The following is a 14,927-nucleotide window of genomic DNA, read 5'->3' on the forward strand; positions in this document are numbered from 1 at the left end:
GCATAATTCCAAGATATCCTGAAAAAGATTTAATAACAGCCTATGACTGCTAGTTCCAAATACATGTAAAATCTATAGGGTAACAAGACCTTGCTGAAGGTGCATTCATTATTTAGACCCTGCTTAGATCATTAGATTGCCTAAAACAGCAGAAATATTCCTGCTTTCTGTATTAAAAAAATTAATTATTATAATTGGTGCAAATATGTTCAAATTACCGGGCATAGTTTTCTGTCAAATATATATTGTTGGTAACTTTTTTTTGCCAATTGTTTTTGATTTGAAAATACATGTGTTTTTACAAGCACCCAAGGATCCTGTGATGTCAGTCTCTGAGGCCAACGTCAATAGATCCTTGATAATGATGAACCCCCAGAAAGTGCTCAGCCCTGATGGTGTACCTGGCTGCATTCTTAAAACCCACGTGGACCAATTGGATGGAGTTTTTGTGGACATCTTCAACCTTTCACTCCAACAGTTCAAGGTGCCTGCCTTCTTTGAAAAAACATTCATAAATCTAATAAAAATTTAACAACAGCCTATGACTGTTTGTTCCAAATACAAGTAAAATCTATAAAGTAATAAGACCTTGCTGAAGGTGCATTCATCATTATTTAAACCTTGCTTAGATCATTAGATTGCCTAACATTGAGTGCATTTATGCTCAGGGGTTGCAGATCATAATGATAACCTGATGAGTAAAATGGGGGGGGGGGGGGGGGGGGGGGGGGAACACAGTATTACACAACAACAGAACTCAGAAACCCAGTAAGTGGGCTAAATAACATGATTATGTCTCTTGCTATTTCAAGAAATGCCATGGTTTTGATCCATGCTCAATATAATATTTAATCAAGGATTAGTCAGCATATCATTCTGGCAATATCCATCACAAATAATCTGAATTGCTCTGCATCTTCAATAAAATTATCATCCTCTAGAGTATTAATGAAAATTTAAAAAATAGCATATTCAAACTAATCTTCCGGGTAAGAGATTGGGTCAAATTCTGATGCCTGTTTTGCACCTTCCATAATTTTACTTTCAACAGACATGGTCTGAGAATATAAAGCAGAAGTTACTCCTCCTGTAAATTAAAAAAAATAAAAGAATAAGGCTTACGAGTAGCAGATAATAAACCGACATACATTATTATCTAAAAAGAGAATCTCAGCATCTTGTGGAGTCATAGAATTGTACAGCGTACATTTCTATGACCCAACTGGCCCACACCAGCCAACATGCACTAGCTACACTAGTCCCACCTGCCTGCAATTGGCCCATATCCCTCCAAACCTCTCCTATCCATGTACCTGTCTAACTGTTTCTAAAACATTGGGATAGTTCCTGCCTCAACTACCTCCTCTGCAGCTTGTTCCATACACCCACCACCCTTTGTGTGAAAAAATTACCCCTCAGATTTCTATTAAATACTTTCCCCTTCACCTTAAACCTATGTCCTCTGGTCCTCAATTCACCTACTCTGGGCAAGAGACTGTGCATCTACCCAATCTATTCCTCATCCTCCTGCGCTCCAAGGAATAGTCCCAGCCCACTCAACCCCTCCCTATAGTTTAGACCCTCTAGTGCTGGCAACATCCTTGTAAATGTTCTTTGTACCCTTTCCGTAAGTGGCGGCGCTGTGATACGGCTGCGGCTCGCCTGCAGTCTGTCTGTTTTTACTTTTTTGTGTTGTTTTTTTTGTCTAGTTTAGTAAATTATTTGGTTATTAGGTGGTGTTATGTGTGTGGGGGGAGGGTGAAACAGGGCTTTCTGTCTCTTCCTTCGGGGGAATGCGACTTTCTTGTCGTATCCCCCTTCTCTTCCCCCGTCTGCGCTGAGGCCTAATGGCGGAGCTGGCGGCCTCCAACCTGCGACCGACCTCGAGGGTCCGGAGGTAGAGCCAGCCAGGATTCACCAACGCGAGGCTGGCCGTCTTCGGGCTGCGGCGACGTCCGGTCAGCGGCACGACTCGGCGCTCCGGTGAGGGCGGACGGCGCGGGGCTGAGACACTCCCGTGCGGGCGGCACGGCTACCGGCTGGAAGGCGCTCCCGTGTGAGCAGCCCGGTGCGGGGCTGAGACGCTGCCGTGTGGGTGGCCTGGCTACCGGCTGGAAGGTGCTCCGGTGAGGGCGGACCGGCTCCCGGCTGGAAGGTGCTCCCGTGGGTGCAGCCCGGTGCGGGGCTGAGACGCTGCCATGTGGGCGGCCCGGTGCGGGTCGGAGACGGTGCTCCGGCGGCTGAGGCGGCGTTCTGGCGGCGGCGACCTGGATCCGGGGCTCGGCCGCGGGCCAGTGGATGACAATGTCGGGAGCTCGCAGGTCACAGGTTGATGCCTGTTTTCCGGAGCACCCGTTGCAACAGCTGCGTCCGCTGGACTGGAGGGCGGCAGCTTCGACCACCACCAGGCCGCGGAGCTTGAACCGCGGGACTGACTTACCATCGCCCGGTGGGGTATCGCCTCGGCGCAGAGGGAGAAGAGGAGGGAAGAGACAGTAACTCTAAGACTTTTTGCCTCCATCACAGTGAGGAGGTGTTTGGTGAACTCACTGTGGTGGATGTTAATTTGTGTTTATTGTGTGTTGTTTTTATTACATGTATGGCTGCAGACAACAGCATTTCGTTCAGACCGAAAGGTCTGAATGACAAATAAAGGATTCAATCAATTCAATTCAATTCCAGCTTGACAACCACTCTCCTATAAGATGGTGTCTAGAGATGAACACAATACTCTAAATGCAGCCTCACCAATATCTTGTACAACTGCAACATGTCCTCCCAACTTCTACATTCAGTACTCTGACTGATGGAAGCCAAAGTGCCAAAAGCCCTTTTGACCCTACCTACCTGAAACTCCACCTTGAAGGAACTATGCACCTGCAGTCCTAGATCCCTCTCACCTACAACAATTTGTGGCTAGTCAAACTTGTTGAAAATCCATTGCAAAAATAAGAAATGAATGGGCATCTGGGCAGGATTTCTGTGCGGGCGTCTATGGGGTGCCATGCCATCTAGCAGCAAGTGGTAATAACTTGCCACAATGCCCAAGTCATATGGTACGCTTGCCTTCATAGGTTGGATTTTGAATTGAGGAAGCCCGACTTCAACTTAAAATTGAGGAACTTGAACATCAACAAATGAAGGCTCTGGGAGCAGAGTGCATGACAAATCAATCAAATTGACTCATCAGTAATCTTTACTCATACAGGTGTACAAGATCTGTAATAATCTAGATCTTCCAAATCATCAATATGTACAAAGACAGCGAAAGTGCCATTCATGATTAAAAGCAAGGGTTTCGAAGGGAGCCTATATCTTTTCCACGGCACCATTAATTTCCCACAAAGCAACTTTGTCTTTGGAGTAAAAGTAAACTTAATTATCGATTGGATGCTCTTCACATCCGGCCCCTTAGGTTTATGCCAACTGTGACATAGTTGCTAAAGCAGGAAACAAATATTTGAACGGGGTCACCAATCTTTGAAATTAGCATGTTCTGATTAAGTTATTCTTTTTCTCTAGTTCAATTTGTATGTCTGCTCATAATTAATTTACACTAATATGTTTAATTACATTTATTTCTTATTTTGAAATATTTGAAAGATATTTTAATTAGTTAAATCCATATGCACTTCAAAAATATTTCTAAATTTCAGAGACTATTTAAATATAATAATACTCTTTGGCAGCTGCAAAGGTCCATAGGGTAATGCTGCAGGCTTGATCTCAGGTTCCACTACAGCAGGCCTAGCTGCCACTTGTGGCATGCCCTGCCTCATGGAAGAGTCATGAAGTAGATGTCCCAAGTACAATGAATCTCCTGTGACGTTGCTCAATCACTTAATTTAGCCTCTAAGTATTCACTGTGCGTTTTTGAATTGTCTCACAAGAGCCTTGTCTTAAAATAGCACAGAAATGTTGTATCAACCAGCTTTAAACCTTGCAAAAGATCTGCATTTAGAAATGGCTTGTTGGTGACTGAGGAGTTTCTCAAAACAGAATTGTTCTTAAATAAATAAATAAATAAATAAGTAATCTAAAACATGTTTGTGAATTAGCAACAACCTATGAGGGTGTGCAGTTATCTTGATGAATAAGGCAATGTAATGTTGTTTTATTTATTTTATTTATTTGTTATAGACTGATTCAAAAATCTGATCATACCTATTCATTTATAGGATGGTTACAAAGAACAGGCTAGGGGAAAGATTGTGAATTGTATTTAAATGTTCACAAAACGTCACAAGGCATTCGATATCTCTGTATGAAAAATCAATGCATAGGACTGCGAAGACTATTCAATTCAAAACAAAGGCTTTAAGTAATATTATGTCTTGGCTATTAAATTATATAAATTTAGTTTAATTTCATTTAAGTAAATCTTGAAAGGGTTCAGAGAAGATTTATGAGGATTTTGCCAGGACTAGAGGATCTGAGCTACAGTATTAGGAGAGGTTTAGTAGGCTGGGTCTCTATTCCTTGGAGAGTAGGAGGATGAGGGATGGTCTTATAATGGTGTATAAAATCATGAGAGGAATAAATTGGCTAGATGCACAGAATCTCTTGCCCAGAGTAGGGGAATCGAGGGCCAGAGGACGTAGGTTCAAGGTGAAGGGGAAAAGATTTAATAGGAATCTGAGGGGTAACTTTTTCACACAAAGAGTGGTGGGTGTATGAAATAAGCTGCCAGAGGAGGTAGTTGAGGCTGGGACTATCCCAATGTTTATGAAACAGTTGGACAGGTACATGGATAGGACAAGTTTGGAGGGATATGGACCAAATACAGGCAGGTGGGACTAATGTAGCTGGGACATGTTGGCCGGTGTTGGGCTGAAGGGCCTGTTTCCACACTGTATCACTCTATGACTATAATATTGTCACGTGCAACGAGCTACAGTAAAAAAAAAATTTCCTATGTGCTATCCAGTCAAAGACTATACTTGATGACATTCAAGCCTACCACAGTGTACATATATATATATAGGATAAATGGTACATTGTTTAGTGTAAGATGAGGAAAGATTCCTGTCATATGAGGAAAGATTGAAAAGACTAGGCTTGTATTCACTGGAGTTTAGAAGGATGAGGGGGTATTTTATAGAAACATATAAAATTATTTAAAAAAAATTATAAAAGATAAAGACTGATAAAGACCAATTAAAAAAAGTCCAAAGGTTTTCAATGAGGTAGATGGGTGGCCAGGATCACACTCTATTTGGCTAGAGAGCAGTTCAGTTGCCTAATAACAGCTTGGAAGAAACAGTCTGGACTTCTTGCCTGATAGGAGGAGGGGTAAGAGGGAGTGACGAGGTGTGATTGGACCTTGATTATGCTGGTGACCCTGCCAAGACAGCAGGAAATGTAGATGGATTCCATGGAAAGGAAGTTGGTTTGTGTGATGGTCTGGACTACATCCACAACTCTCTGCAATTTCTTGCACTCTTGGATGGAGTTGTTCCCAAACTACGCAGTGATACATCCTGATAAAATGCTTTCCATGGCATATCTATAGAAGTTGACGAGAGTATTTGGGAACATGCTAAACTATGGAAGTAGAGGTCTTGGCGTGCTTTCTTGGCCATTGCCTTGATGTGGATGGTCCACGACAAATTGCTGATGATATTTATTCCTAAGAATTTGAGGCTTTTGACCATTTGTACTTCAGCGCCATCAATGTATACTGGGGATGTGGGAGTGTACAATACCATGGGCCATTTTGCCAGTCATTTTACTTTGAAACAGTTGCAAATTAGTCTCATTACCCAATCCTTTCCCCAAACCTTTTACATATATCACCACCAGGTGGTACCCATAATGGCCACATCGCCAACAATCTGTCTTGTTCCTTCTCTGTTTTTATTATTTTAAGTATGTCTTAAATTAGGCGTCGGCACCCTTGTTCCGCATAGGAGACGGGACGCATGTCTGTGAGCAGATGGCGGACCACATCTATCACGTGTGCACATGGATCCCACCCTCAACCCTCCCTGGAAAGCATCAAATCACGTGTTCACAGAAGGTAGACAAAAAGGGTCGGGTACATTTCGGCGCTGCCGTTCCGGCGCCGCTGTTTCGGCACCGCTATTTCGGCGCCGCCGTTTCGGCCCCGGGTGCAGGGGGCAAATTCAACTTGCTGATCGACACGGAATTTTGCTCTCTCGTAATTTTGTTCGAATTTGGGGAGGAATCTCAGATGCTGGTTTATACCGAAGAAAGACACAAAATGCTGGCATAAGCAGCATTTGGATCAAGCAGCATCTCTGGAGAAAATGAATAGGTGATGTTTTGGGTCAGACCTGGGCTAACAACTACAACCAGGTGTGCTTTCTCAGCACCAGCCTGAGCCGTCATTTTGTGCTAGATGGCTTCCAGCTCAATTTCCAGGCCTCCTGGTTTGTGCCCAACCAGGTTCAGATTCTGAGGAAGGGTCCTGATCTAAAACAGTGCCTATCCTTATACTCCACACATCAAAAACGGAGGTGCCGAAACGGCGGCGCCAAATGGTACCATTCCGGACAAAAATGCTGGAGAAACTCAGCGGGTGAGGCAGCCTCATGCAATCCTTGCATGTCTCACCCGCTGAGTTTCTCCAACATTATTGTCTACCTTTGATTTTCCCAGCATCTGCAGTTCTTTCTTAAACGTGTTCACAGAAGGTGCACAGGTGTACTGGGGGAGCGTTTGGCCACGCTCAAGGAAGCGATTTGCCACGCTCGGGGAAGCGCTTGGTGAAGCGCTCGAGGGAGAGGGGGGCGCTCGGCGGGCCGGATGATTTCGGGTTATGGGGCCGTAGGTTTAATGTATGTTTCAATATTTCTTAGTATGTTTTATGTGGGGGGTGGGGATTAGGGGAACCTTTTTCCAGCCACTAACCTCGACAGAGATGCAATTTTTTTCCATGCCGCGTCTCCATTCCCCCTGCAGCCTACATCGTGGAGTGGTGCGGCCTTTCCTGGAGACCGGCCCGGAGCATCAAGCCACGGGCACGGCGCGTCGCGGACTTACCATCGCGGAGCCTGCGATCCTTTGCCGAGGAACACCGGTGAAAGGTCTCCGACCGCGGGGCCTGTGGACTTTAACACTGTGAAGCCTCGGTCTCCGGTAAGAAGAGGCCGACTCGGGAGATCCGTCCCGACGCTGGAGTTTTGATCATCCCGATGTGAGGGCTTGGACATCGGACCGTTGGTAGCAGCGAACTGCGGAGGGTACAAAGACCCCGACCACGGGTGAACAAAGGAGGAAGATGACTGAACTTTATTGGCTTCCATCACAGTGAGGAATGTGGATTCCACTGTGGTGGATGTTTATGTTCAATTTTATTTTATGTGGCTGTGTGTATTGTTGCTTTTCACTAGTATGGCTGTCTGGTAACTCAAATTTCACTGTATCTTAATTGGTTAAGTGACAATAAACGCAAATTTGAACTTGATATTATCTCCATACAAGGTCATGACCCGAACATCATCTAACCATGTTCTCCAGAGCTGCTGCCGAACCCATTGAGTTGCTCCAGCTGTTTGTATCTTTTTTTTGTAAACCAGCATTTGTAGTTCTTTGTGTCTTTGAATTTTTTATTTAAAATAACATGGAATTTTCCTTAAACTTGTTTCCTGGTGATATTTTGTTGATGCTCCATGCCCTCCTAATTGCTTTTTTAACGTACTTAATCACATATTCAATACAGAACATGCTGATTTCCTTAACTGTAGAACAGGCAAAGGAACAACAAAACCAATTATTTAAAAGGACATCAAACGTTATGATGGAACATGATTTATCTAGGATAAATTACTATTTTAGGAATTGGTGAAAATTTTCTATGATTTAAAAAAAATGCTGAATAGTTTTTTAAACATTGTTTTAAAACTTGAATAATTTGAATTCTACTGATTTGTTTTATTTTATTAATGGTGTACGAATGGCCCCAAATGTCAAGGATACTTGCAAGCATTTAAAGTCCAGCATTTTTCCAGCAATTACATATTTTTCTGCCATCTTATAGTCAGGGCCATTCTGCCCCATCCATGCACTACCATTACACTGGGCCTTGCAATTTATGGTTGGCACAACCTTCAGGAAATTGGCAGAAATCCTCAAAAAGTTACGTCCATACTTTTTCATTTACTTAGACATGTATGTAGGCAGCAGCCTGTGGACAAATGCATCACAATCTTACTACATTCCAGGTATTACAGGTATTTTGTAGGTGGGAACTCTGCATTAGTTACTGATGACGAAACCAAAAATAAGTTTGATGAAGATCTCGACAAAGTTTATTTCAGCTGCAACTAGGTCAGAGAAACTTATATTTCTTGGAGATGTCAGTGCAAAAGTTTGAACAGTCTGCTGAGCCTGGAAATGAAATATTAGCAAAATTGGAGGGGAAAGTCCAACAGTAATGGCCTGTTGCTCCTTAGATTGTGCAAAATGCATGACCTCATCATGACCAATACTATCTCTTGACGACAACATAATGACAAAACCTCGGATTCATTCACGCCCCAAGCACTGGGATCTAATTGGCCATTTGTCCAGCAGGAAAGCTTGGACATATTTTCCAATACCTGCGGCAACATAATTAGCAAAATAAAACAGAAATTATGCACAAACCTGCAACACATCATACACAGAACCATACATCTTTCTGAATGATCAGAGGCTCTCAGTAGTGAACAAGTTCACACACTTTGGTTTCACTCTCTCAAGATCAGTAAACATTGGTGACAAAGACGCAACGGGATAGCAACAACCAGCTCTGTTTTTAGAAGACTGGGAAGTAAAGTCTATGAACAAAGATAAATCAGCCTAAAACTCAAGCTGTCGATATATCATGCTGTTGCCATACCCACCCTTACTTGTAAGAATTAGACAGTGTACAGCAGACATGCCAGACAATTTAACCACTTCCATAGGACCTGTTTTAGAAGAATACCACATTAAGTAAGAAGACAAAATTCCATACACATGGATTCTGTTCCAGACAAACCTTCCCGGTATCTACACATTGTTGAAAAGATCATAGATCAAATAAGCAAAACATGTCAGAAAACTATCTGCTGACAGAATACCAAACGAGCTACTTCATGGAGAGATGTCTGAGGGGGAAGGGGGGGGGGAGGGAGGAAGGGAGGGAGGGGAGGGGAGGGCAACAACCACATTGTGGACAGAAATAGATATTCAAAGACTCTGAGAACATCCTTGAAGTGTTTCACAATTGACACATACCACTGGGAGCAACAAGCATTGGATCATCCTGTTTGGTGCACCCACATAAAAAGTGCTGCTCATTCATATGAGTAAACTAGAATGGAGGAAACAAAGAAGAAAAGAGAATCTCGAAAAACAAGGATCACTAATGCTACAACTTTCTTACAACTCTGTCACTGTGTGAAAGGAAACTTCAATTGCAGATTGGTCGAATCAGCCACCTCCGTACACATCACAACTATAAACGAGATACCAGGGTCTTCCTCGAGAACAAGTGACAAATAGCAACACACTCTTCCTTTGTCAAATATTCACAAGTTTTGATCTGGCCAGGTTTACTGCAAGTGACTACATTGTTATTGCAATTCCAGGATATTGAATAATTTACATTAGACTGTTGGCAAAATGTCCCAAATAGTAGCACTACGCAATACTAAAAGATCAAAACAGATAAATGTAAAAAACAAATTTCAGAGAGATTCTTCAAATTCCTTCTACATCTCAGAAGGAAAGATGATTCACCATCACAAATACCATTGTTTCTACTGAAGTGTAAAATTTTATATTGGTTAATATCTTTCTCTGAATTGTAACCATTTTCATTTGATCATCTGTTAGGAGTTACACGGAGATTCAGAAAATAAGACAAGTGGATTTTGAGTTGACCAAATCTACATTTCCTGACGCAGGAAAGAACAGAATAAACTTACATTGGAGAAAATCTGAATGCCCAGCAATTATTTATATATTGATTTTCATGATAACAACTAAAATAATCAAGCTACATAATATTGCATTTTTAATTATATTCTGACATCTTTAGTTTATAAAATATACTTGTGACATCTGTAAATAAGCCCTATAGAGGTAACTATTTAAAAGTTTCTATTTTTATGAAATTAATTTGGTCTTACCTGTTTGACATCATATGCAAGAAGAACAAATCTAAGATCTGGGGAGACGGAGTATTTTGTTGCTTTAAAAGTTACCTACAAAATGAAATGCACAAATCAGGTAAAATGCTGCAGAATATTAACATAGAAATGAAGTTATATCAAAAAATAAATGATTTTTGTTTTCACTTTGGAAAATAAATATCATTCTTTCACTTGATAGAGTTTTGCAGGTATTTTATATTTCTGCAGCAAGCTGGAGTGTAACCCATGACTTACATTATTTGCACATTATTAAGAACTGCAGAGTTTTATCTTAAAATAGGTCATAAAACAGTGTATCTTCGAGAGTTTCAGCCGTTTGGATCATATGAATTGGCAAAATATTTTACATTAACTCCCCCACCCCTACCCCCGACCTTACTACATGCAATCATTGCAAGAAAATAATTCAGAATCTTCCCATATATCATTTTAACACTTTTGGTTTTGGGTTGTTGATGTCAAATAGGCCACATGGAGAGAGACACATTTCATAAATATCTCGGACAGCATAATCTTTGTAACACAGTATATTCCACTACCAAAGCAAGTACTGCATGTCTAAAACATCTTGCCACCACAGTAAGATTAAACACCTGGGGAATCGTTGTGTAGATAATAATTTTTTTACTGTCCCGAGCTCTCTATCACCATTCTACTTTGCTTTATTATTTGCATTATGTCTTCTCCCACAATGGTGAATGACATAGAAATGTATGAGGTTATTTATAAGTAATGAATGTCGCAGCTGTCAGGTACTATATATAGTTCATCCAATATGTCTGAGAATGAGTCCATTTATATGAGGTTTTTTTCAGGCATCTGCAACAATGTAAGTAAGTAAGTAAGTAAGTAAGTAAGTAAGTAAGTAAGTAAGTAAGTAAGTAAGTAAGTAAGTAAGTAAGTAAGTAAGTAAGTAAGTAAGTTTATTGGCCAAGTATTCACATACAAGGAATTTGCCTTGGTGCTCCACCCACAAGTAACAACATGACATACAGTGACTGTTACAAATGACTCAGAAAACACTAAACATTAATAATAATAAAACATTAATGATAAAACACCATTGATCAATCATGTGAACCAACAAAATACCAGATCAAAGGGAGGCTACAGATTTTTGGCTGTTGAGTAGAGCAACTACTCGTGGATAAAAACTGTTTTTATGTCTGGCTGTGGCTGCTTTTACAATCCGGAGTCGCCTTCCAGAGGGAAGTGATTCAAAGAGTTTGTGGCCAGGGTGAGAGGGTCAGAGATGATCTTGCCCTCTCGCTTCCTGGCCCTTGCAGTGTACAGTTCATCAATGGAGGGAAGGTTGCAGCCAATAACCTTCTCTGCTGATCGGACGATTCGCTGCAGCCTCCAAGTGTCGTGCTTGGTGGCTGAGCCAAACCAGACCATGATGGAGAAGGTGAGAACAGACTCTACGATGGCCGTGTAGAATTGGACCATCATTGCCTGTGGCAGATTGTGCCCTTTCAGCTGCCGCAGGAAGTACATCCTCTGTTGTGCCTTTTTGACTGTGGAGTCGATGGTAGCCCCCCCCACTTAAGGTCCTTGGAGATGATGGCTCCCAGGAACTTAAAAGACTCCACAGATGTGACTGTGGTGTTGTTGATGGTGAGTGGGGTGAGTGGAGGGGGAGCACTCCTAAAGTCTACAATCAATTCCACTGTCTTAAGAGCATTGAGCTCTAGATTGTTGCTATGGCACCAGGACGCCAGCTGTAACACTGCCTGTCTGTAGGCAGATTCCTCCCCATCCTGGATAAGTCCAATCAGGGTTGTGTCATCCGCAAACTTGAGAAGCTTGACAGAGGTATCTGTGGAGGTGCAGTCATTGGTGTATAGAGAGTAGAGGAGAGGAGAGAATACGCAGCCTTGCGGTGCTCCTATGCTGAGCGTTTGCGGGTCCGAGATGTGCTTTCCCAGCCTCACATGCTGCTTCCTGTCTGTCAGGAAGTTGGTGATCCACTGACAGAGGGGTTCAGGCACAGTCAACTCGGAAAGTTTGGAGTGTAGTAGCTCTGGCACAATGGTGTTGAATGCAGAGCTAAAATCAACAAACAGGATCCTCGCATAGGTCCGCTGGTGGTCTAGGTGCTGTAGGATGAAGTGCAGGCCCAGGTTGACTGCCTCATCCACAGATCTATTAGCCCAATATGCAAACTGCAGAGGGTCAAGCAGGGAGTTTGTGATATTTGTCAGCGGGGCCAGCACAAGCCTTTCAAGTGTCTTCATGACTACAGAGGTCAGTGCGACAGGCCTGTAGTCTGTAGACAAGTAATCCTTGTCTTTTTGGGTATAGGGACAATAGTGGAGACTTTGAATCAGGCAGGGACAGTACATGTTTGTAGGGACTGGTTAAAAATGTCTGTATAGACCGGTGCCAGCTGTTTGGCACAGAGCTTAAGAGTAGCGGGGGAAACATTGTCAAATCCTGGAGATTTACGGCTCTTTTGTCCTCTGAAAAGCCTCTCCACCTCCTCTATTTTTATTATTGATATTGGATAAGTTATGTTGTTCAGCACAGAGGGTGTGGGTGATTGGGTGTGAAGTGGTGATTGGAGGGGGGTGGGTGTAGAAAAGCCTAGTCTCTGCAGACTGAGGTCAGGCTGTGAGTGGGTGTGAAGTGTTGATTGGGGTGTGAAATGGTCCAGTCTTTTCATACTGGAGTCTTGCCTTAAGTAGGTATGAAGTGGTGAATGGGAAGGAGAGGTTGCAGGGTCCATTATTTGTAGACTGGGGTCTGGCTGCGTTGGTTAGGGAGGGGGAGAGGGGGTACCAGGATTACGTTTCTGATTTTCAAACCCGCAGTAAAGCTCACTCAGGTCGTTGGTCAGCTGACGATTGTCCAAAGAGCGGGGGGCTCTTTGGACAATCTACCTCCTCTATTCTTAAGCTCTGTGCCAAACAGATGGCACCGGTCTATACAGACATTTTTAATCAGTCCCTGCAAACATGTACTGTTCCTACCTGCTTCAAAGTCTCGTGTCGTGTTCTAAAATGCATATCAATTGGAAACTAAACTATGAAAACTATGAAGTCATATCCAACTCCTGCTCTCCACACCTGGAGCATCTGGCGGCGAAGTGCCGTCCCTTCTACCTCCCAAGGGAATTCACCTCCATCATCCTGACCGCGATCTACATTCCACCCCAGGCAGACGTCAGTCTGGCAGTGGAGGAGCTGCACGTCGTGGCCAACAAAAAACAGACTTCTTACCCCGAGGCATTTACCATAATTGCTGGGAACTTCAATAAGGCAAACCTCAAGAAATCACTCCCTAACTTCCACCAATATGTCTCCTGCTGCACCAGAGGACCCTCGACCACTGCTATACCACCATCAAGAATGCCTATCGCTCTATCCCTCGCCCTCACTTCAGTAAATCCTGCCTACAGGCAGCAATTGAAGAGTGCACCCCCAGAGGTGGGGACAGTACATAGGTGGTCTGGGCGGGGGCAGAGGAACAACTCCAGGAGTCTGTAGACTGGACAATGTTCAAGGACTCGGCAACAGACTTGAACAAATACGCCACAGTCGTTACAGACTTCATAAAGAAATGTGTGGAGGACTGCATCCCTACAAAAACCATCTGAGTGTTTCCCAATCAGAAACCTTGGATGAACTTTGAGATCCGCACTCTTCTGAAGACCAGACACCGGGCATTCATGTCTGATGATAGAGTGGTCTACAAGAAGTCCAGATACGACCTTGGTAAGGTCATCAAAAAGGCCAAAAGGGACTTCTGCTCCAAACTGGAGGATGAGACAGATGTTCGGCAGCTGTGGTGGGGCCTGAATGCAATCACCTCCTACAAGGCGAAACTAGGAGGCAGCTCGAATGTCGGCAAAACATCACTCCCTGTCGAGCTCAATGCATTTTACGCACGCTTTGATAGGGATAACACTGATGTGCCTTCTCGAGCCCCCATTCGCTGTGATGGTATTTCAGTCTCAGTCACAGAGGCCGACGTCAGGAAATTCTTCAGAGGGGTGAACCCTCAAAAAGCGCCTGAACCTGATGGTATACCCGGTCGTGTTCTAAAAACCTGTGCGGACCAACTGGCTGGAGTTTTTGCGGACATTTTCAACCTCTCACTTCTGAGGTCTGAGGTCCCCACCTGCTTTAAAAGGGCATCAATTATACCAATGCCCAAGAAGAGTAAGGTGACGTGCCTCAATGATCAACCAGTGGCACTAACGCCTGTGGTGATGAAGTGCGTTGAGATGTTGATCATGGCGCAAATCAACTCCTACCTCGACTAAAACCTGGACCCACTGCAGTTCGCTTACCGCCACAACAGATCAACGGTGGATGAGATCTCGCTGGCCCTCCACTCTGCTCTGGACCACTTGGACAACAAAAACTCATATGTCAGGCTGTTATTCATTGATTACAGCTCGGCATTTAACACAATCATCCCCTCCAAGCTGGTTACCAAACTTGCAGAACTGGGTCTCTGCGCATCCCTCTGCAATTGGATCCTCGACTTCCTCATTCACAGACCACAGTCAGTTCGTATTGGTGGAAATGTGTCAGCCTCGATAACAATCAGCACGGGAGCACCTCAAGGCTGTGTGCTCAGTCCCCTGCTGTACTCACTCTATACTCATGACTGCATAGCCGGTCATAGTGCAAACTCCTTCATCAAGTTCGCTGACGACACCACTGTTGTGGGACGTATCACTGATGGGGATGAATCAGAGTATAGAAGAGAGATCGAGCGACTGCCCATATGGTTGCCAGCACAATAACCTGGCCCTCAACACCAGCAAAAGCA

The 14,927-nt window shown here is 43.5% G+C and overlaps 1 protein-coding gene across 1 annotated transcript in view; it reads right to left on the reverse strand.

The window, feature by feature from the left end:
- dpp10 (dipeptidyl peptidase like 10) overlaps positions 1-14,927 on the reverse strand; it is a 683,609-nt gene that overhangs the window by 277,529 nt on the left and 391,153 nt on the right. The window contains exon 5 of the mRNA XM_033024629.1: positions 10,122-10,196. Within this exon, the coding sequence (XP_032880520.1) occupies positions 10,122-10,196 (75 nt within the window). The remainder of the gene's footprint in view (positions 1-10,121; positions 10,197-14,927) is intronic.

This window comes from Amblyraja radiata, chromosome 7 (genome assembly GCF_010909765.2).
Source record: "Amblyraja radiata isolate CabotCenter1 chromosome 7, sAmbRad1.1.pri, whole genome shotgun sequence".
NCBI classification, from domain to species: domain Eukaryota; kingdom Metazoa; phylum Chordata; class Chondrichthyes; order Rajiformes; family Rajidae; genus Amblyraja; species Amblyraja radiata.